Source organism: Fringilla coelebs, assembly GCF_963513975.1.
Source record: "Fringilla coelebs genome assembly, chromosome: 27".
Taxonomy (NCBI): domain Eukaryota; kingdom Metazoa; phylum Chordata; class Aves; order Passeriformes; family Fringillidae; genus Fringilla; species Fringilla coelebs.
Window position 1 is genome coordinate 4968667 of NC_140053.1, and position 21172 is coordinate 4989838.

The 21172-nt window shown below is 59.6% G+C and overlaps 1 protein-coding gene across 1 annotated transcript; it reads left to right on the forward strand.

Annotated features, from left to right (window-relative positions):
- Positions 1–8914: 8914 nt before the first annotated feature.
- Positions 8915–14784, forward strand: LOC311163409 (myosin light chain kinase, smooth muscle-like; the record flags this gene model as incomplete). The annotated part of the gene is made up of 11 exons (XM_084222247.1): positions 8915–8973; positions 9134–9725; positions 10572–10650; positions 11484–11574; positions 11681–11884; positions 12276–12493; positions 13285–13408; positions 13487–13639; positions 13724–13844; positions 14156–14246; positions 14551–14784. 11 exons carry the CDS (start codon positions 8915–8917, stop codon positions 14685–14687), a joined length of 1869 nt encoding a protein of 622 aa, XP_084078373.1. The 3' UTR covers positions 14688–14784.
- Between the last annotated feature and the right edge of the window lie 6388 nt (positions 14785–21172).

Consider the following 21172-nt stretch of genomic DNA (forward strand, 5'->3'; position numbering starts at 1 on the left):
GCCCAAGGAAAAGTTTTGGTAGTCAGCACTTGGCCTCTGAAATGGCTGACGAGGGAAAGGCGATGGCTCAACCTCCCTCCTGCTGCACCTGAGAGGGGGAGGAGGAGGGAGAAGCTCCCAGCCTGGAGCTTTATTGGGGGGCGGACAGGTCCATGAAGGGGTGAAGCAGGGGAGGGGCTGAGGTGCAGCCAGAAGTGGGGATCGGGCTGGGAGGTGATGAAAGCTGGACCTGGCGAGGCAGGAGCCGGGATGGGCCCGGGCAGCTGCCCCGCAAAGGGGGACTCGGGCATTTCCACAGAACCCCAGGGCAGGGCAGGGGCACGGGGCTGTCCCAGCCCTGCCGGGTACGTGCGGTGGGAGCGGATGGGGGCTGGAAATGTCCCACCAGGTTTAACCCCAGCCTGGCCAAACCTCCAGCCTTGTTCAGGGGGAGAGGACAGCGACGTCCCCAGCGCTACCAGCGGAGGTGGGGCGGTGTAAAACCGGGGGTTAAAGCGGCCAAAGGAGCCGCTGGAGGGGGAATTACACCGATTTTATCACCCCCCCCCCCCGCCCCCATCCAGCTCTGGGGCACGGCGGGGGGAAGGAAACGAGCCAGGGCCACTTGCTCAAGAGCCCGGGAGCCAGCGGCTCCTTCCCTGTGCCATGACATCACCGCAGCGCCGGGGAGGGGGGGCGATGATCCTGCGGGATCCTGCGGGCTGGGATGGGGCCGAACCCCCGTCCTCCTCCGGCCGGGCCCGGGCGATGCTTCCCCGCCGTCTATTTCCCTGCAGAGCGATTCCCTCTCCGCGATTCCCACAAGAGGCGTTTTCTCGTTTTCTCCCGGGGCCGATGGCACCGACGGGGGTCCCTGACGGTCCCAGCTCTGTGAAATGCAGCTCCCGGCACCTGCTTCGTGGGAAAACCTTGATCCAAGGGGATATTCTCAGTCAGGTTTTGCCCTCGTGCACTCACCCCACACCCTGCCAGGTTCAAGTCCCTGGAATAAATGTTTTCTCTGCAAATGCTTTAAAAAAAAAAATACAACTTAGAAAAACCCAAAGCAAACAAACGAACAAAAAGGGCCATAATGATCAACTCTCCAACCTCCTCTGCACCCACCAGCTTCTCCTGCATTATTCCATGCTGTTTTAACCAGGTTATCCTGATCCCGAGGGCTCGGTGCAGTTCCTGTGCCCAAAGCTGCTGCAGACAGACCAGGGACATTTGGGGACCTCTGAAAACCCTGAGTGGATCAGTAATGGACAGGGAGTTCCCCCCTGGCTCGGGGGAGAGCTCCCCATCCCAAGGCTTCCCAGCAGCTCTGGAGCCCAGGAGCTGACTGGAGCTCACCTGTGTGAGCACAGGGCCACAGCAGCAGGGATCAGCCTGGCACAGCTCAGCTTGGAACCAGAGGCTGCAACCATGGAATGGTTTGGGTTGGATGTGACCTTAAAGACCATCCAGTGCCAACCTTGCCGTGGTGGGGAGGCCCTGGCAGAGGTTCCCAGAGCGGCTGTGGCTGCCCCTGGATCCCTGGAAGTGTTGGATGGTGCTTGGAGCAGCCTGGAGCAGCTGCTGTTGCTGCCATGGCAGAGGCTGGAATGAGACGGGCTTTAGGGTCTCCTCCCAGCCAAAGCATTCCCTGATTCTCTGGACAGGGATGTCACAAGCCAGGCAGGAATCACTTCCCCAGGGCTCCATGGCTGTAGGAAGGCAAGAGCAGCACTGGATTTGGGGCACCTGGGAACACAGAGCATTGGGAGACCCTCTGGCAAAGGGTCCCCCAGCTCCTCCCCTCCCAAGAGGTTTGTTTTCTGAAGAAAGGGCTGAAATTCTGTCCTGGGGAGAGGCAGAAATTACAGCACCAACACAAAAATGGAGACTGCTCCATCCCACGTGCAGGAATGGCCTTTCCATTGGACAGGAGCAATACAGGGACACAGCAGCTCCCTGGAAACGCTGCAAATCTAAGAAGGAAGTGTCTGTTGGGGTGAGGTGAGCCCCAAATCCTGCCCTGGGACACAGCAGCCCCTCGGTGCTCCTGTTGTGGCAGTGGCTCCCTGATCCCTGCCAGGGTTACACCCAGGGGCACAGCTCTGGCACCCCAGGGTGCCCTGCCACCACCTCACCTGCCCCTCACTGGCTCCACCTTCCCAGGACACCTTGGTGACTGGTGACTCTGGGTGACACAAGTGGCATTTTGGTGAAACAAGAGGACAATCTGCAGCTGGTGGGGCCATCACAAAAAAAAAAACAACCTGCAGATTTTTGTGCATCTGCAACAGAGCAAACCCTGGCTGGGCTGGCAGCTCCAGCCCCCCAGGATTGCTCCCCACAAACCCTGTGACACCTGGGCAGGGTGTCAAACCAAGTGTGACCCTCATGAGTTTGACAAAATAAGCTTGAAATTGCATTTTCAGCTGTCACAAGCATTTGAAGACAAACACAATAAACCTCTCAGCCCTGGAAATGCAGTTGGGATAAAAAATATCATTGAATCATAGAATGGATGGGGTTGGAGGAACCTTAAAGACAAGTTCCACCCCACTGCCATGGACAGGGACACCTTCCACTCCCCCAGGTTGCTCCAAGCCCTGTCCAACGTGGCCTTGGACACTTCCAGGGCTGGGGCAGCCATCACCTTTCCATATGATGCTTTGGAATTCAGGACCTGCTAAAGCAACATCTGCAGAGTCACAACAACAAATACAATTAAAGAAAAAAAAAAAAAAAAACCCAGAACCAACAAAAAACCACCCCACCCAAGTGCCTAAATGTAAAATAATCTGGTTTTAACTGGCTGACCCACGTTTGACAGCACAATCCACACTTAGAGCAGAAGGCTCCCAAATCTCCCTGTTTTAAACCTAAACCCAGTCCCACAAATACCAGGGGATGAGCTGGTGTTATCGGCCTTTGCCGAGGGAGGCAACAACGGGGCTGGCAACTGGAGCTCCACTGAGGAGCCGTGGGGAGGCTGCGCCAGCTCAATCCCTCCCCAGCGCTGAGCACTCCCCCAAAAAAGCCATTTTTAGTTTTTCAAGAGCTGGGTTTTGACTTTGCACGGGGTAAACAACGCAGCAGGTGCTTCGGCAGCCCCGGAGGGGCACCGCTCCCTCCGAGCCCGGGGTCGCTCGCGTTTGTTACCGCCCGAGAAGTTCCCCCGGGCCCTGGCAACAGCCGAACGCTTTTGTTTTTGAGTCTCGGAGCTCCCCGGCGGGGAGGCCATGTTAGCTGAGATCCACTGGATCCGGCCGGGATCGGTCCGGGAAGCCCGCGGGCTTTGGCTGAAATGTGTGAAACAAAGGATTAAATGCCCGGGATGATCTCCCCCCACCCAAACCGCGGTGTGTGAGGGACGGGACCCCGGCACATCCAGCCGTCGTCACGGTGCTTCCCAGCCCGTTTCCCTCAGAGCTGCGCTGTTCCTCCCCTCCCTGCTCCTCACGGGGGTCAGGCAGGGCCAGCCCCGCACGAGACCGGGCTGCGGCCGTCCAGAGACGTCCAGATACCTTTAACGCTAATTTTGATCGAAAAACAGCCCCAGCCCCCGCCCAGTAACGCAGGTACAGCAGGAGCCCTCCGGGCCGGGCCGGGCTCCTTCACCCCACCGGCTCAGCTCCGTGAGGCGCCGGGCAGCGCTGAGCTCCGGTCCCGGAGCGCTGACGGGGACACGGCCGGTGGCGCCGCGGCACCGCGCCCCCATTACGGCCGCCGAGGGGCCCCACGCTCCGCTCGCGGGCCAGAGCCCCGACTGGGCCGCCCCGTGCTGCCGCCACGGGGCCGCGGACGGGACTCCGGTCCGGTTCGGGAGTGGGCCCGGCCCGGCCCCTCATACACAAAATGGCGGCGGCGGCGGCACCGCTCCCGCTCCCGCTCCTCCCGCCCGGCCGCCATAGCCGCCGTCCCGGCTCCGCCGCCCTCCTGCCAATCGGAACCCGCCCTGCCGCTGCGTGACGGCCCGGAGCCAATGAAAACGCGAATAGCAGAGGAAAAGGCGGTGCCTGTATCCACCGCGAGGCTTTATGGGGGTTGTAGTCCACCCGCGCCTTGCGGGAGTGGGGCCGGGTCGGTTGCGGACTCGCCGCCCCAGGACGCCCCGCGGCCGCACGTGGCGGGCGCTGTGTCACGGCGGTAGGCGGAGGAGCCGGGCCCGCTCCCGCCGCGGGGGCGGAACAGCGAGCGCCGAGGCCTCCCGCGGGCCCCGGTGTGGCCTGGGGCTCTTTGCGCGGCCCGGAGCCTCTCAGCGGGGCGGGCAGGGCCCGTGGGGCTCCGGGCGGAGGGTTTTGCCCGGGATGGCGACACCGAAAGCCCTGAGGGCTCCTCGGCCGGGGCTGCCCAGGGGAGGAGCCAGGAACGGGCCTGGTGACCCCAGCGCCTCAGCGGGGTGTTCGGCCCCAAATGAGGGTGCCTGGCTCTAGGCCTGGCTTTCTCTAAAGCCGTGTGAAGTTTAACTCCATAACGCCTCTGTCCTTCTCCAGAACCGTTCCAGCAGCAGGCACAGGTCAGGATCACAACGGGCACACAGAGATCGCAATTAGATGGATCACAATTAGCAGACACAGACCACAATTAGCAGAGACGCGTCCCCTCAGCACGGTGGGATCTCGGTGTGCTCAGGGGATGACAGTTCTCCCCTCAAATCACCCATCTGCCCAATTCCAGCTCTGCCGAGGGCTCCTCCCAGACTTATCTGGCCTCCATCTCCGATCTCAAGGAGAGAAGTGATCCACAGGGCAAAGTCCGTGAGCTTTCCCAAGGGTTTCAAGGGGATTTTTCCCCACTGGTTGTGCCCCTTGCTGGGGTGTGGACAGGGGGTTCAGCCAGCAGGAATTTTAAGGGAACGAGTCCTTGGGGGATCAGGGCATGTTAAATGCAAAAATAAGCAATACAGTTTGCAAATAAAAGGAAAAAAACCCACCAAAAAACCCTCACTACAAACCTAAAATGTCTCTACCTACAAAGTTGGTGATCTTGAACTCTCATTTTCTGGGGCAGGCTGGGCCCAGGCCATGTCCCTGTGTGATTTTTGGGAAGAACAGTTCAGGGAATGAGCCTGAGCAGCCATTTGAAGCATTTGGAATTAAGTTCTGATGTTAGAAAAAGACAAAGGAGGGTTTGATGGGGGGGGGGGGGGTGTTTTTATTTTTAGTTTTGGGATATTTTTTTTTGTTTGTTTTGGGTTTGGTTTTTGGGGGTTTTTTTTGGGTTTTTTTGGGGGGGGAGGGGGGGGGGGGTTGGTGTTTTTTTTTCTGGGTTGGTAAATCCCCAAACATAAATTCTCTTCCCTATTATGTGATTTTAATGAGTGGGGGTTAATTGTGCCAAATGTTTTCTGGCCAGAGGATTGGTGTTGGATATGGCCTGGCTGTTCCTAAGTGGGAAAGGGGATGGGGAGGTGTAAAATGGGCCAAATTTTGGGAATTGGGTGGAGAGGAAGGGAACAAATCCACTTCCCCCTGGACTGTCCCAGCAGAGCAGTAGTAAGGGGGACAGAACCCTTTTGGCAGAGCTTGGGGGATTGGTGATGTCGGTGCCACATCCCCTGAAGGGGTTTCCAGGCATCACCCTGGAATGGGACCTGGTGACTCCTGTCCCTGGGGGCTGTTCCTGTCCCCACAGGCCCAGCGTGGGGGCATTGGCCCTGGCACAGCCCCTCCAGAGGGTTTGTCCTGTCCCCTACCCCGGGATGTGGGGATCTCCCCAGGAGGCAGAGCCAGGAGCTCTGGGGTGTCCCTGGGACAGGGGGGCGGCTCCTGGCACCCCCTGAGCTCTCAGGTGTTCTCCCTGTGCTGACCCATCCCTACAGGCCAGAAAATACCCATTTTGGGGGATTTCTGTATCAGGACTGTGACATCAGTCCCCAGCTAGTGCAGGTGGGGTGTGACTCCCAGCGTGTCCCCTCTCCTGGGATTTTGTGCTGTCAGAGGGACAGAGCCTGATGACAGCCTCAGCCATGGGATCCTCTGCTTCTTCCTGCCCTTCCCTGCTTGTTCTGCTTTTCCCTGCCTGCTCTGCCCTTCCCTACCTGTTCTGTCCTTTTCTGCCTGCTCCTGTCCTTCCCTGCCTGCTGTGTACTTTCCTGCCAGGTCCTCCCTTTCCCTGCCTGTTCTGCCCTTCCCTGCCTGCTCCTGCCCAAAGCAAAGCACCAGAGGAGCACGCAGGGCTTTGGAGGAGGCAGGAGCAGCCTGGGCTGCTGATAACTCCCCCAGCTCCGGGCGTTGGGCTTATCTCTGAGCCCAGCTCCGGCCCCTCCGGCACTCCCCCGCCGTGCCTTTAGCCACCGGGAGGCTCTCTGAGGTCCCACGGGCCATTATTTGTCACCTTTTGGGGTTGTTGTCAGGGTGCAGAGGGAATCTCCCTCCCCAGGGCGCTCCCCCACCTGTCCCTGACTCCCTGCACCTTCCTGGGGCTGGAGGAGCAGGTCCAAGGTCCCGAGGCTGCCTGGAGGAGCTGGATCAGCCAACCCCACACAGGGACAGGCTGATTCCTGAGCTGGTGCCAGAGACACTGTGGTTATAGATCCAGATTGATTTGCCATGTATTTGGGTCTTTTCCAGCCATATTTTAGCTCCTCCACACCCTGGCGTGTCTGGCTGAGCACTGCCACCCCTGCGTCCTCCCAGCCCTCACGGCATCCCAAAGCCAGGGTGCCACAACCCTTTCCACGCTGTCAGGAATAATTCTGGGACAACGGATGTTTGCACAACCCTGGTCCTGCAGAATGGGGTTTGACCCCAGCACTCAGCAACCAGGACCCAGCTCCCAGCAGCCACCATCCCAACCCCCAGTGCCCTACACCCAGCACTGAGCTGCCAGCCCCCAGATCTCCAGCTCCCGCATCCATCCCCCAGCATCCCAAACTCCCGGATCCCAGTGCTCCCAGCATGCATGAGCCACAGCTCCCAGCTCCCTCCACCCAGCTCCCAGTGCTCCCAGTGCTCTCACCATGCACCAGCCATGACTTCCAGAACCCATCACTCATCTCCCAGCGCTCCCATTTCCACCAGCAGCCTGCACCCAGCTCCAGTGCTCCCAAAAGGCATCAGCCATCACTCCCAGCACCTGCACCCAGTTCCCAGTAATTCCAGCATTCCCAGCACTGATGTCCCAGTGTTTCCAGTGCACCCAGCTCCCAGTGCCCCCAGCATCCAGCTCCCAGTGCTCCCACTGCTCCCAGCATCTAGCTCTCAGTGCTCCCATCTCCCAGCTCTCACAGCACCCATCTCCCAGTGGTCCCAGCACTCCCAGCGCTCCCCGCATCCAGCTCCCAGTGCTTCCAGCGCTCCTATGTCCCAGCATTCAGCTCCCAGTGCTCCCAGTGTTTCCAGCGCTCCCAGCTCCCAATGCTCCCAGTATCCAGCTCCCAGCGCTCTTATGTCCCAGCATTCAGCTCCCAGTGCTCCCAGCGCTCCCAGCATCCAGCTCCCAGTGCTTCCAGCGCTCCTATGTCCCAGCATCCAGCTCCCAGCGCTCCCAGCACTCCCAGCATCCAGCTCCCAGTGCTCCCAGCGCTCTTATGTCCCAGCATCCAGCTCCCAGTGCTCCCAGCGCTCTTATGTCCCAGCATCCAGCTCCCAGTGCTCCCAGAGCTCTTATGTCCCAGCATTCAGCTCCCAGCGCTCCCAATGCTCCCAGTGCTCCCAGTTCCCGGCTGCTCCCCCACCCGCGAGCGCTGCGGGGCGCCAGAGCCGCACACGTGTGCCCCGTCTGGCCCCGCCCACCTCTCCCAATAAGGACATGACCACGCCCACCCCGTTGCACAACGCGCCGGCCCCGCCCAACCCGGAACCCCCGCCCCGAGCGTCCCCGCCCTCCCGCCGTAGCACCGCCCCCGGCGCGTGCTCTGCCGGCCCCGCCCACCAGCGGCGCCCCCGGCTCTTGGCCCCGCCCCCCGTGTCACCCCACGTCCCCTCTCGTGTCCCTCTCGGTGCCCCCGTGTCCCCAGGTGTCCTCAGCCCTTGCCAGGTCCCCTGTGCTTCCATGTCCCTCCATCCGTGGTGTCCCTGCTGCCCCCACCGCTGGTGACCCCCTGGAGTCCCCCATGTGCCCCCATGTCCTCTGTGTCCCCGTGTCCCTCCAATGCCCCCTGTCCCCCGCATGTCTTCTGCATCCCTTCATCTGCCCCATGGCCTCTGCGGGCCCTGTGGGCCCTTGTGGCTCCCATGTCACCCTGTCCCCAGTGTCTGCTGCCTTCCCTGTGTCCCCTCCGTGTTCCCCTGGTCCCCCCAAGTCCCTGAGTACCCCCCTGTGTCCCCATGCCATGATGTCCCCTGTGCTCATGTCCTTAGTGTGCCCCTGTGTTCCCTGTGCCCCCCAAGCCCACAGTGCCCTCCATGTCCCCATGTCACCCATGTCCCCACACACGTCTGGCACATGTGCTGAGTCTTCCTTCTCGGGGAAATGGGGAGCAGGGACCGTGTCCCCCCGGGAGATGGGTACAGGGACTGTGTCCCTCCTGGGTGATGGGAGCAGGGACCGTGTTCCCCGAGGTCATTGAGCCCTTCCCTCAGGCACAAGGGCCTCAAGGACAGACGGACACCCAGCACCCACTGATGTGACCCTGTCCCCCCCTGCTGTCACTCAGCACCAAGGTGCACAGCTGAGCCCTGCGGTGACACTGTGGCACCTACAGCTGAACCTGCCCCGAGGGTCCTGGCTGAGCCCAAAGGGGAAGGAGGGGATACACGGGGGGTCGGGGTGAACTGGGGGGGGTCTGGTGGGCCCCCCATGGGCAGCACGAGCGGGTTTGGGATTGGGGGAGTCACCTGGGAATCCCATCCCGGCCGTGCCAGAGGATCCCCGGGCAGATGGGGACACCTTGATTCCCAAAGCAGAACACGTGGCTGCCTGGTGTGACTACTAATGATTAATTAATTCGATTAATTAATTCATTTTATAAGGCACAAGGAGAGGGTGACAAGGCGCAATGGAGGGGACAAATCCGAAGGCAGAGGTGCGGGACAGGGCCGGTAAATGGAGCTGTCGGTAACGAGGCAGCCCCAAAGGATGGATTGATCTGCTGTCGATCCGTGCAGCAGCTTTCCCTGCTGCTGCTGTCTCATGGCTGCGATGCTCCATCCACCGGGAACGCGGCTCCCGAGGGATTCACCTCCAGCCAGGCGCTCCATCCCGGCACATCCCGCAGGGACCTGAGTGCTGCCAGCCCTTCCCAGGTCCCCCGGACCCCAAAATCTTTCTTTTTCTGCTCCTTTCTCCGCTGCCATCGGGACCAGCGTCAGGCCGACACTGACATCCAGCGGCTGCCGGGATCGCTCGCGTTCCGGGGCTGTCTCCGGTCCCCGGGAGTGCCGGGAGCTGCCCAGCACCGCCCGCCCGGCCTCGTCCTGCCCCGCCAGCGCCGCGGGGCTCCGAGCCGCAGCCGTGGCCGGGATGCACCCAGCCGTGCTCCAGCTGCCTGTCCCCAGCGCGGCCACCCCCGTGTCCTATCGTGTCCCCGCAGTCGATATCCCAGCGGGGTCCAGCCGAGCGCCGGCGGCACCGCCGAGCCCGGAGCATCCGCGCGTCCCTGGGGGTCCCTGCCCGCGGCACCCCCGGGCCCGGCCCTGCCCCGCCGCTGGCAAGGTCGCTGTGACCCCGCCATTGCCCTGGGGACATTTGTCCCCTACTCCCTGCCGGAGAGCCCGTGGACTTTGAGCCGAGCCTGGGAGCGGCGCTGGGACGCGTCTGGAGGCGCTGGCATCGCCCCAAGCTCCCCGAGAGCCGGCAGCGGACAGCAGGTAACCCCAGGTGACCCCCCCTCTGCCCCGGCTGCTGTGCCACCGCGGTCCCCAGGGATTTCCTGTCCCTGTGAGGTGCCACTGCCTGATCCCCGGGTCTGCAGTCAGCTCCGGGAGGACATCACGGTGTTCTTGCCATTTCAAATCTGGGCAAACCGGGCAAAGGCAGCGCCGGAGCGGCTGCACGCTCCTGCTTCTGGGGGATAAAAGCTGGGAAACACATTTTTCCTCCAAACCGCCTGCTTTGGAGGCCCAGAGGAGTTTTGTAACTCTCCATTCACCTTCACCCTGCTTCCCTGGAGCCGGGGCCGAGCTCTCCCGGGAAGCCGAAGCCCCAGGGGAGAGCGATGGGCTATCGGCTGCAGGTGGAGCAGGGACAGGGGCGCAGCTGTGCGCGCTCAGGCCCCTGCAGGAGCCCACCCATGGGTGGGACGGGGGCGGGGGTTGGGTGGGCTGCGGATTTAACCTGTGAGAGGCCCCAGATCCTGCCCAGGAGCTGGGAGGGCAGAGCTGGGTGGCTCTGCTATGTAGTGAGGTGTGTCAGTCTCTGCAGCCCCCTTGCCCTGGGGCTCCTCTGCCTGGGCTCCGTGCTGCAGACCTGTGGCCCTGCACGGTGCCAAAGGGGGCGTTGGGGCAGGGTCTGGGGACAGCTCCTGGCTGGTGGGGGTTGTTTATCCCCCACGTCCGGAAGAGCTCTGCTGGGAAGGAAAGGGAGGGGACAGCCAGGGCTGCTCCCAGCGCCGGAGTGGGAGGGATGCTCCCAGCTGTACCCCGAGATATCCCCATTTGTGTGGTTCCAGTTGCGGTTTCTCAGCCTCCAGCATCGCCCCTTCCCTCCCTCCGCAGGTGCCCGGTGGCTCTGCAGTGACTGGAAAGGGCAGCGAGCTGCAGGTGGCCTGGAGCAGGAGGGGCTGGACAGTCACAGGTCAGTGCTGGGGCTCCCGGGCTGGGGTTTGGGTGTCACTGCCTGACACCCCTGGGTGTCACTGTCTGTCCCCCCAGCCTTTCTGGGGACAGAGTGTGGAGGGGGTGTGTAAGGAAACAGCTCCTTTGCCCTACAAGTGAGGGTTTCCTGGGGATTTCCTGGCTGATGTAAGACAGTGCATGGGAAAAACATCGGCTTGGAGCCTGGGAAGGGGTGTCCCCATCCAAAAAGGGGCCTTGCTTTAAAATCTGTTTTGATCCTTTTGGGTCTGTCAGGGGGGATGGGGAGTGTGGGTGCTGGTGGAGTGATGCCAGTGGTGTCCTGTGGCAGGGAGGAGGTGCAGAGCCCCAGGGAGCAGCTGGAGCAGAGACACGGCCATCACCTGCCCCAGCACCCCTGTCCCAGTCTGGGGGACACATCCAGCGCCTGTCCTGACTGTGCCAGCACCCTGTGAGGAGCCGGTGGCACCACCATGTCCCAGGCAGGAGGAACAGCAGGTCTGTCCCCAGGGAGGCACAGGGGACCCCAGCAGTGGTGTGACCCGGTCCATCCCCCCTGTCAGCACCAATCTCCATCCCATCCGGGCCCCATTTCTCTTGGATTTTTGATCCTAAAAGCACCTTTCACCCCAAACCTGGCTTGCAGGGTGCTGGGCTGCCCCAGGAGCCCTTGTCCCCGTGTCCTCCCCAGGTGCCATCCACACTGGGTGGGGAGGGTGGCTGGTCCCAGATGGAGCAAGGGGGACACAGAAATTAGCACTGGAGGGGAAGACAGGCCCCTGGTCCCCAAAGCAGGGGGAATCCCTGCATGGCCCACCTTAATCCATCCCCCAGGAGCTGAGGAGGCCTTTGAGCACCGTGACGTGGTCATCAACAGCCAGGACAAGGTTTCAGACGTGTACACACAGCTGGAGAAGCTGGGGGAGTGAGTGAGGCTCCCGTGTCCCACCCCTGGGCATGGCCCCTGGCTGTCCATGCACAGCCCTGGTGGTGGTGGCTCCTCCATCCTTCCTCCTCCTCCTCTGTCCCAGGGGGAAGTTCGGGACTGTGTACAGGCTGCAGGAGAAGGCCACGGGCAGGATCCGGGCTGGGAAATATTTCCGGGCGCGCACGGCCAAGGAGAGGCAGGCGGCGCGCGCCGAGGTGGAGCTGATGAACCTCCTGCACCACCCACGGCTCGTGCAGTGCCTCGAGGCCTTCCAGGAGCCCACCCAGCTGGTGATGGTGATGGAGTAGTGAGTGAGGGGCAGTCAGGTGTGGGGCAGGGCTGGGCCAGGCTCTGAAGTTTGGGAGGGGTCCCTGGGATGGGTGGATGGGTGGGTGGGTAGAGAACCTGGCAACTCTGGAGTTATGAGTGGTGACGTCCTCCCAGAGAACTGGGCTCCCTTGGAGCTGGTAGATACCAAAGGGGTCCCCAGTTGTCCTCAGTGCCCATTGTCCCCACAGTGGCAGGTGGGGAGGGGTCCCTGTGCCATGGGGTGCTGGTGGGATGGATAGGGAACCCACATCTCTTGGGGATAAGGGTGGAGAGATGCTCCCAGAGCTCTGATCTGGGTTCTTTGCTGGGCATCCCCTCCTTGGGGTTGGTGAGACCCCGAAGGGTCCCCAGCGCCTGGCTGTCCCCAGTGTGGCAGGTGGGGAACTCTTTGAGCGCATTGTGGACGATGACTTTGAGCACACGGAGCCCAGCAGTGCCCAGTACATGCAGCAGATCCTGGAGGGGCTGCAGTTCATGCACAGCCAGGCCATCGTCCACCTGGACCTCAAACCTGAGAACATCGTCTGCGTCAGCCCCGGCAGCCACCGGGTCAAGATCATCGACTTCGGCTTGGCACGGAGGCTGGGTGAGCACCAAAGGGTCCTGGGGGTCCAGGGCAGGGACTGGCACTGCCACAGGGACACATCTGGCCTGGCACAGCAGCGAGGAGCTTGGTGTCCTCCTGCCTGGGCCCCTCCTGACAACCACCAGTCCCCAGTGCTGAGCTCTGTGTCCCCAGTGCTGCTGCTGAGGTGGAGATCCCCCCTGTGCCCATGGGGCACCAGAGAGGCTCTTGGAGAGCACCAAGACCTGCAATAGCCTTGGAGGGTGGCAGCTCCACTGTAGGAATGTGTCCCCTGTTGATGGAGTGACAAAACTACCCTTTGTCTCCTTAAAAAGGAAAAAAGCTCAGAAGTTTCTTTCTTCAATTAGCAAAAAAGACACCTCATAGGACTTTGGGGACTTCACCTCAAACTTAAGGATAGTTAATTGGACAGGAGCCAAAAAGGCCTGCCTGAGCAATTTACTAGAAAAATAAGAGAACAAAGGAAGTAATTGCTTTTGTGAGGTGCTTTACCAGGAGCAAGAACCTTTTGCACCTGGGTCGGTTTTTCTCTGTAAAGAGTTTTGTTATTTTTCCTTTTATTAAAACTTTTCTGTTTCCAGCACTACCACAGAAACCATCCTGCTAATTTTATGCCTCCAAAGGTAGCTGAGCTATCTTGGGTGTGATGTAGATCTCCAAAAGCTTATGAGACCTGGCTTGAAGAGACCATACATCACCCCACCTGGGCACAGGGGCTCCTCCACCTGGGCTGTGTTGGTGTGTCCTCTGTCCCAGGAGATCCCAACTGGCCTCCTGCCTCCTCTCTGCAGCTCCAGACACTCCTGTGAAGGTGCTGCACGGCACCCCTGAGTTCATGGCTCCAGAAGTGGTTGCCTTTGAGCCCGTGAGCCTCTCCACAGACATGTGGAGTGTTGGTGTCATCTGCTACATCCTGTGAGTGCCCTCCTGGGCTGGGCAGGCTGGGCTGGAGGGGGCTGAGCTCTCACTGATGCCCTGGGGTCTCCTCCTCAGGCTGAGTGGGGAGTCACCCTTCCAGGGGGACACGGACATGGAGACCCTGAGCAATGTCACCGCTGCCCAGTGGGACTTTGAGGAGGAGACCTTCTCGGAGATCTCCCAGCAAGCCAAGGACTTCATCAGCCAGCTGCTGCAGAAGGAGCCCTGGTAGGGCCCGGGGGGGCTGGGAGCTGCTCCAGGGGAGGGTCTGAGGGTGGAGGAGCCCCCCATGACCCCCTCTGTGTGCTGCAGCCGGCGGCTCCCCAGTGCAGGGGCTCTGCTGCACCCCTGGCTGCAGCAGCCCCAGCCCAGCAGCCCCAAGGCGCTGTCCAAGGAGAGGATCCGGCAGTTCCTGGCACGGAGGAAGTGGCAGGTACCTGCTGGGGTGATGGGGACAGGGGGTGGCTCTGCCCAAGGGCTCAGTGCCCCTGGGGGGGTGATGGGGACAGGGGGTGGCTCTGCTGGAGGGCTCAGTGCCTGTGCTGGGGACAGGGGGGTGGCTCTGCCCAAGGGCTCAGTGCCCGTGATGGGGACAGGGGGGTGGCTCTGCCCAAGGTCTCAGTGCCCCTGGGGGGTGATGGGGACAGGGGGTGGCTCTGCCCAAGGTCTCAGTGCCCCTGGGGGGGTGATGGGGACAGGGGGTGGCTCTGCTGGAGGGCTCAGTGCCCATTCTCCTCCCTCCAGAAAACAGGGAAAGCCCTGCTGGCTCTGAAGAGGCTGACCCTGCTGTCCCAGAGCCTGGAGGGGAAGGCATCAGAGGCTCAGGATGAGGAAGGTGATGGCCCCTGAGGCACCCCCCAGCCCATTCTCTCTGCTTTGCCATCTCCACCCTGTGCTCCTCCTCTTTTTGCTCCACCCTGGGTGTCCCTGAACACCCAGGCACGGCCCCACGGTGGCATTTCTGCTCCATGGCCTGAAGATCCCTCCATCCCCATCCCTGTGGGGGGGTCTCTGATGCAGCCCTGGACAGGCTCATCCTCTCTGTGTGACCCAGAGCTGATCCCCACGGGTGCCTCCAGCACAGGGGAGGGCTTGGATCCAGCCAGCTCCTCACCATTCCCTCTGCCCATCTCCTGCAGGCCTGGGCTGCAGCCTGCAGAAGGAACAGCCCTCCAGAGCTCTGCCCCAACGAGGTGCCGACCCCTTGGAGCTGCTGCCAGACCAGGAGGAGGAGGAGGATGAGGATGGTGGGAGCACTGCAGCCTCAGGGCAGTGACAGCGTGGCCCTGTCCCCCCCTGCCTGGGGCAGACCCAGACCCCTCTGGGGGTGAGCTCTGGGGTCCCTGTGCTGCTGTCCCTGCCACCAATAAAGCACTGACAGTCTCTGCACTCCCTGAGCTGCTCCCATTTCCCCCAGACTCACTGGCACAGGTAGGAAAGAGCTGCTCAAGCTGTGCCCACCCTTTGGGAGCTGGCATCAGGCTCTTGGCCACCTGGGCCACCAGCCTTGTCACCTCCAGGAGTGATGGGCACAGCAGCCATGGGTATTCCTTGCTCAGAAGAGAATTCCTTCCTGATCAGAGGGGTTGTCATCGTGTCCTGAGCTCACATGAGGCAGGATCAGCCTTGAGGCCTCTGCTCTGGCCATGTCTGGGCCAGCTCTGGTGCTGGTGGGGCTGGAAATGGCTGTGGGACCTCCAGCCTTGCCTGAGGAGGCAGAACTTGGTGTTTGGGAGCCCTGGGGAAGAGCCCAGGGACACCCAGCTGGGACAGGGACTGGGCTGGGCTCCTGCTGGGCACTGGGGTGGCCACTGACCCTCAGTGTGCCCTTGGTCAAGGGTGGTGAATGGAGCCTGGGCTGCAGGAGGAGCGAGGGGATGGCTCCCCGAATTCAGCGAGGGGATGGCTCCCCAAATTCAGCGAGGGGATCACTCCCCCAAATTCAGCGAGGGATCACTCCCCAAATTCAGTGAGGGATCCCTCCTCAATTCAGTGAGGCTGCCCTGCAGGGCTGTGCTGTGTTCTGGGGCTGCCCTGCAGCAGTGGCATGGACACAAAGGGAACAGTTTGATTAAAAATGAGATAAAAACTGGAGTTCCTCACCCACGAGGAATGTCTGGGAGAGCTGGGGTTGTCTGAGGAAGAGAAGGCTCAGAGGCACCTCCTCAGCTCTCATCAGTACCTGAAGGGAGGGTGAAACCAGGCTCTTCTCAGCCGTGCCCAAAGCCCATGGGCACCACCTGAAACACCATCTGATCCTCAGGAAAACACTTTTTTTTTTTACTGCTGATGGAAATTAGGGAACATTTCTTCCCCCAAAGGGTTCTCCAGCCCTGACACAGCTGCCAGGGCAGGGGTGGGGTTTAAAAGCCCTGTGGATGTGGCACTTGGGGACATGGGTCACTGGTGGCCTTGGCAGTGCTGGGGCATCTCAGAGGGCTTTTCCAACCTGAATGTTTTTTACTGGCACAGGTTGCCCAGGGAGGTTGTGTGCTCTTCATCCTTGCAGATGTTAAAACTCTGTCTAGGCACAGTCCTGGAGCAGAGATGGGCACCAGGTGCCCTCCAGAGGCTCCTTCCAGCATTAACCACGGTGTGATTCTGTGCAAACCTCCTCTGCTGATCAGGGCTGGGTGCTGCCCTGCTGCCCTCCCTGCTCACACCAGAGGCCTCCTGGAGGTGCCCTGGGTGGAGCAGCCCTGAGCTGTGCCCGGTGCCAGGCTCCAGCTGTGCCAAATAATGCACGGCTTCCACCCTTCCTCCTCCTCTGCCTGGAGCAGGGGCCAGGAGGAAACTGCTCTTTTTAGTAAACAGAACCAAAGCCAAAACAGAATTAAATTAATAAAACATAATTAAATTAATTGTTAAACAGAACCAAATCCAGCCACTCCATGGGGGGACACGTCTGAGAGCTCTGCCTGGGACACAGCTGAAAGGGACCCCAAGCCTGGGAGCTGCTGCTGGAGCCGTGGTGACAAACCTGCTCTGGACACCCTGGGGGCTAGTGGCCATCCCAGCAGGAGGATCCAGGCAGGATTTGGCATCCTGCAGCCTCCAGAGCTGGCAGAGCAGCCCCAGTGCCTGAACCCTGGGCTGGGGGTGCTGGGGAGGGATGTGTCCCCTCCCTGTCCCCTCCTTGTGGGACAGACTCTCCAGCTGCCGCCTTATCAGTGCCCTGACTTGAATTTTTGTGGCCAAACCTGTTCCTAATGTCCTTGGCTGCTGGGTGCATGTGACCACAGGAAGCAGGAGGACACTGGGGGGTGGCCCCAGATTGTCACCTGGCCAGGGCTGGGTGCTCTTATCTCTTGTTGGAAATGGAGGATGAAATTTAAGAAGGAACTTTATTTGGAAACTTGTGTGTGGACCTGCTGCTGGTGAAAGGGGAGCCCTTTTGGAAATCCCCAATGTTCCCTGGAGCAAAGGAGGCTCAGGGGGCCCTTGTGGCTCTGCACAGCTCCTGCCAGGAGGGGACAGCCAGGCTGTGCTCCAGGGAACAGGGACAGGAGCAGAGGGAACGGCCTCAGGCTGGGCCAGGGCAGGCTCAGGGTCAGTATTGGAGAAAATTTCTTCCCCCAGAGGATTCTGCAGCCCTGCCACAGCTGCCCAGGGCAGGGCTGGGGTTTAAAATCCCTGTGTCTGTGGCACTTGGGGAGGTGGGTCAGTGGTGGCAGTGCTGGGTTGGTCTCAGAGGGCTTTTCCAACCTGGATGACTCCTCACAGGGTGAGCTGGGAGAGACATCCTGACAGAATCACCTGCTTCCTCTAACCCCCCTGTTCTCAGCAGGAGCCGTGGATTCCCTGCTCCTAGCTGGAGAAGAAACTCCTTAGAAACAAATAAACAAACACAAATATTCCCTATTCTGCCCCCAGCATTTCCCTGCCAGAGCAGCAGAGGGAGGCTGAGGAGCCCCTTTCCCACAGATCACATCCCAGTTTTTACCCTCTGTCTATTCCATGTTTTCCTCCTTACCCAGATTCCAGCCCCATCCCTGGGGAGCTCACTGAATGTGCTCAGGCTGCAGATGATAAGCAAACACCAAGTTGGGTATAATCAATCCCTTGATGAGCTATTTACCATGTGACATTACCAAAATATTTCTGGTTGGGAACGATGTTTATCTTCCTCTGCTTTCCAAACTCCTAGTAGCCCTGAAAATCCAAGTCCCAGGACTCCAGGCATGAACTTTTTCTCTCTTAACCTATATTTATACTGTAAAAATCTGATTTACCTACAGAAGAAGCTTATTTACTGACAGAAGACACGTGTTCCTTCTCCTTCTGCTGCTTGCCATGGCTTTGCACATTCAAATCTGTAATTCAGGAAGGAATGGAGAGTGAATTATACCTGGAACTCATTACAGCCACTGAGAAATTCAGCAATGCTGAAAATAGAATTCTAATCTCAGGATCTCAGAGGCAAAGGAATTCAGATCTTGTCCTTCCACCAAGACAGACTCTTGGGTTGACCTTCACTCCAGCCACACAACCCCAGAGAATGTCCTCAGATCCTCAGGGATGCTCTGTGGGGGTAGAAAGGATGAGTGATGTCACCTGGGGGATCTTGAGAAGGGCTCCCCACCTTATCTCAGGTGTCTTTTCTCAGGTATTTCAGGTGCCCCCAGCTCTTTGAGGAACATGAGGTGGGGTCAGCTGTCCAAAAACCTTCAATTTTCTGGAGCTTTATCCTTCAGTGCCAGGGAATCAGACAACCTCAGGCTGCCCAATCTAAACTGGCAGTTCTTGTTTGGATGAGGGAATATTGCCTGGGTAGCTCTAACATCAAGAAATAGTTTGGGGTTTTTTTGTGGACCTGCAAATTCAGGGAAAAAAAAATCCCTTCCTGCTTGTGTTTTGCAGGGAATTGAAATTAATTAAGTAAACAAACTTAAGTGTCTGAAATCACCTTTAATGTAAGAAATGTGGCCCTGGGTACTTACTGAAGATGATTATTTGAATGTGTGGTTTCGAGAATGTTTTTTTAAGGACTTTTATCACAGGAAGTGAGCAGCCCTGGGTAACTGGAGCTGTCAGGTAAACACCCTCGTGTACCAAACACCAGGGAAGCAGTGAGAGGAGAGAAGACACGGGAGAATGAGGACAGGGTGGTGACAAGGGACAGATCCTTGTCCCCATGGGCAGGCCAGAGGTGAGGGTGGCTCGATGGAGGGAGAGGCTGAGTGTGCTGGAGGAACATCAGGAGCACCTGAGCTGGGATGCAGCTGCCTCCCAGCAAAGCTCCCCTGGTGAAGAGGGCTCCCAGGGGGGTGTCCTCACTTCCCAAAGGTCCCAGCCGGGTTCTGAGGGGTCAGGAGGTCACAGGAGCTCAAGAACCATCACCCTGGAGAACAGCAGTGATTCCCCCCAGCAGCCACGGGCAGTCTGGGTGGTTTCCCACCTCCAGAGACATCCCAGTGGGCAGGGATGAGGGGTGGCAGGACAGCAGGATGCTGCTCCAGAGACATCCCAGTGCCCAGGGCAGGGATGAGGGGTGGCAGGATGGCAGCATGCTGCTCTAGAGACATCCCAGTGCCTGGGGCAGGGATGAGGGTGGGCAGGATGTTCATCCAGAGACATCCCAGTGGCCAGGACAGGGATGAGGGTGGGCAGGATGTCCCTCCAGAGACATCCCAGTGGGCAGGGCAGGGATGAGGGGTGGCAGGATGCTCATCCAGAGACATCCCAGTGCCCGGGGCAGGGATGAGGGTGGGCAGGACAGCAGGATGCTCCTCCAGAGACATCCCAGTGCCGGGGGCAGGGATGAGGGTGGGCAGGATGTTCATCCAGAGATATCCCAGTGCCGGGGGCAGGGATGAGGGTGGGCAGGATGTTCATCCAGAGATATCCCAGTGCCCAGGACAGGGATGAGGGGTGGCAGGATGCTCCCCCAGCTCATCCTCCTGCTGCCATTGATGCAAGGACTGCCCTGCCCCAGCTGCACCAAACACCTCCAGCAGCCCCAATTCCAGCCTGTTCCCTGTTCCCAGCTCGGTTCCGTGCTGGTGGGAGCCAGCAGGATCCAGACCCGCACAGAACGCCCAGCCCTGGCCAGGAGGTGTCAGAGGCGCTTTCCCAGCCCTGCCCTCGCAGCCCTCCCCGCGGCCAGGAGATGGAACTGTTGGCCTGGCCCGGTGCTGCTGGGGCTCCGGAGCCTCGGCTCCCCGGAGCCTTTTCCAGCCGAGGTCCGGGGGCGCTGCCCGGGTGTCCCACGGCTCTGGGGTTCATGGTCGGAGCAGCCGTGGCTGCCCCACGCTGGAAGCGTCCAAGGACGGGGCTTGGAGCAGCCTGGCTGGTGGCAGATGTCCCTGCCCGTGCCAGGGGTGGCACTGGGCGCTGTTTCAGGTCCATTCCAAACCAAACCATGCCATGGTTCCATGAGCCTGGAGGTGCCAGACCCTGGAGTCCCACAGCAGAGCCTGTCCCCAGGGTGGGATGGAAGCCCCACGGTCCAGGGGACAATATTCTCCCTGGACACACCTCTGGGACCATCAGGATGTCCCTGTGCCCTCAGAGGGCTCAAGGCCTTCCCTTAAAAACCTGGATCGGGAGGTGAAATGTAAAATATCTAAGGAGAAGCTGAAATATTTAACAGCAGAGATTTTGACCGCAAAATTCAGCCTTGGGATATCAGAAGAAGCCCAAACATGGGTGACCCCAGTTCTGGTGCTGCTGAGCTCTCCAGGGGTCCTCTCCCAGCTCCCAAATCCCCAGGGACCACGGGAAGGGGTGCCTGCTGTCCTGGCGTGTGCCCTGCCCGGGATTTGGGGTTTGCAGAGGGCGGGGGAGCCTGGCAGAACAGGCTGGGCGTGTCTGCCCGGTCCTGGCGGCGCCGCGGGGACACCTGGGGACACCTGGGGACACCTGGGGACAGCTGGGGACATCTGGTGACAGCTGGGGACACCTGGGGACAGCTGGCAGGTCCTGCCGGGCCCGAGGCGCGGATGTGGCAGCGCTGGGGCCGGCAGGGGCTGGGCAGGGGGTTGGGATCCCCCAGGGCTCCGTCCAGATCTCCCCCAGATCCCCTCTGGCTCCCTCCCATCCCAGGGGCAGCAAATTTCAGCAGAACTCGGGGAACCCCACCCAGCCCCACCCAGCCCTGGGGAGTCCCACTGAACAGCGCCAAATCTCCCCAAATCTCGCCAAGTTTTGGTAAATCTCACTGAATCTCACTGAATTTTGAGAAATCTCACAAAATCTTGCCAAATATCACCAAATCTCACCAAATTTTGGTGAATCTCATAAAGTCTTACCAAATCTCACCACATTTTGGTGAATCTCACCAAACCTCACCAATTCTCACCAAATTTTGCTGAATCTCATGAAATGAGACCAAATCTCACCAAATTTTGGTGGACCTCATCAAGTCTCACCAGATCTCTCCAGATTTTGGTGAATCTCACCAAATCTCACCAAATCTCACAAAATCTCCCCAAATCTCCCCAAATCTCAGTGTCTGTCCCTGAACCTCGCTGGGTCTCAGCACACCTGCCCTGGCAGGGCTCACAGCAGGATCCTGGGATGTCCAGGAGGTGAATCTGGTGCCACATCCCAATCTCAGGGTGCACTGTATTTATTATTATTTAATTATAAATTAAAATTTATTATTAAATAGAATAAAAATATAAAATGAAATAAAAATAAATTATATAAAACAGTGATAAATTACTGTAAGATAAAAGGAAAGTCAAACAGAATGGCAAAATAAAAAATATAAAGGAAATGGAAAATTTAAAATAAAATAAATAACAGAATGAAATAAAA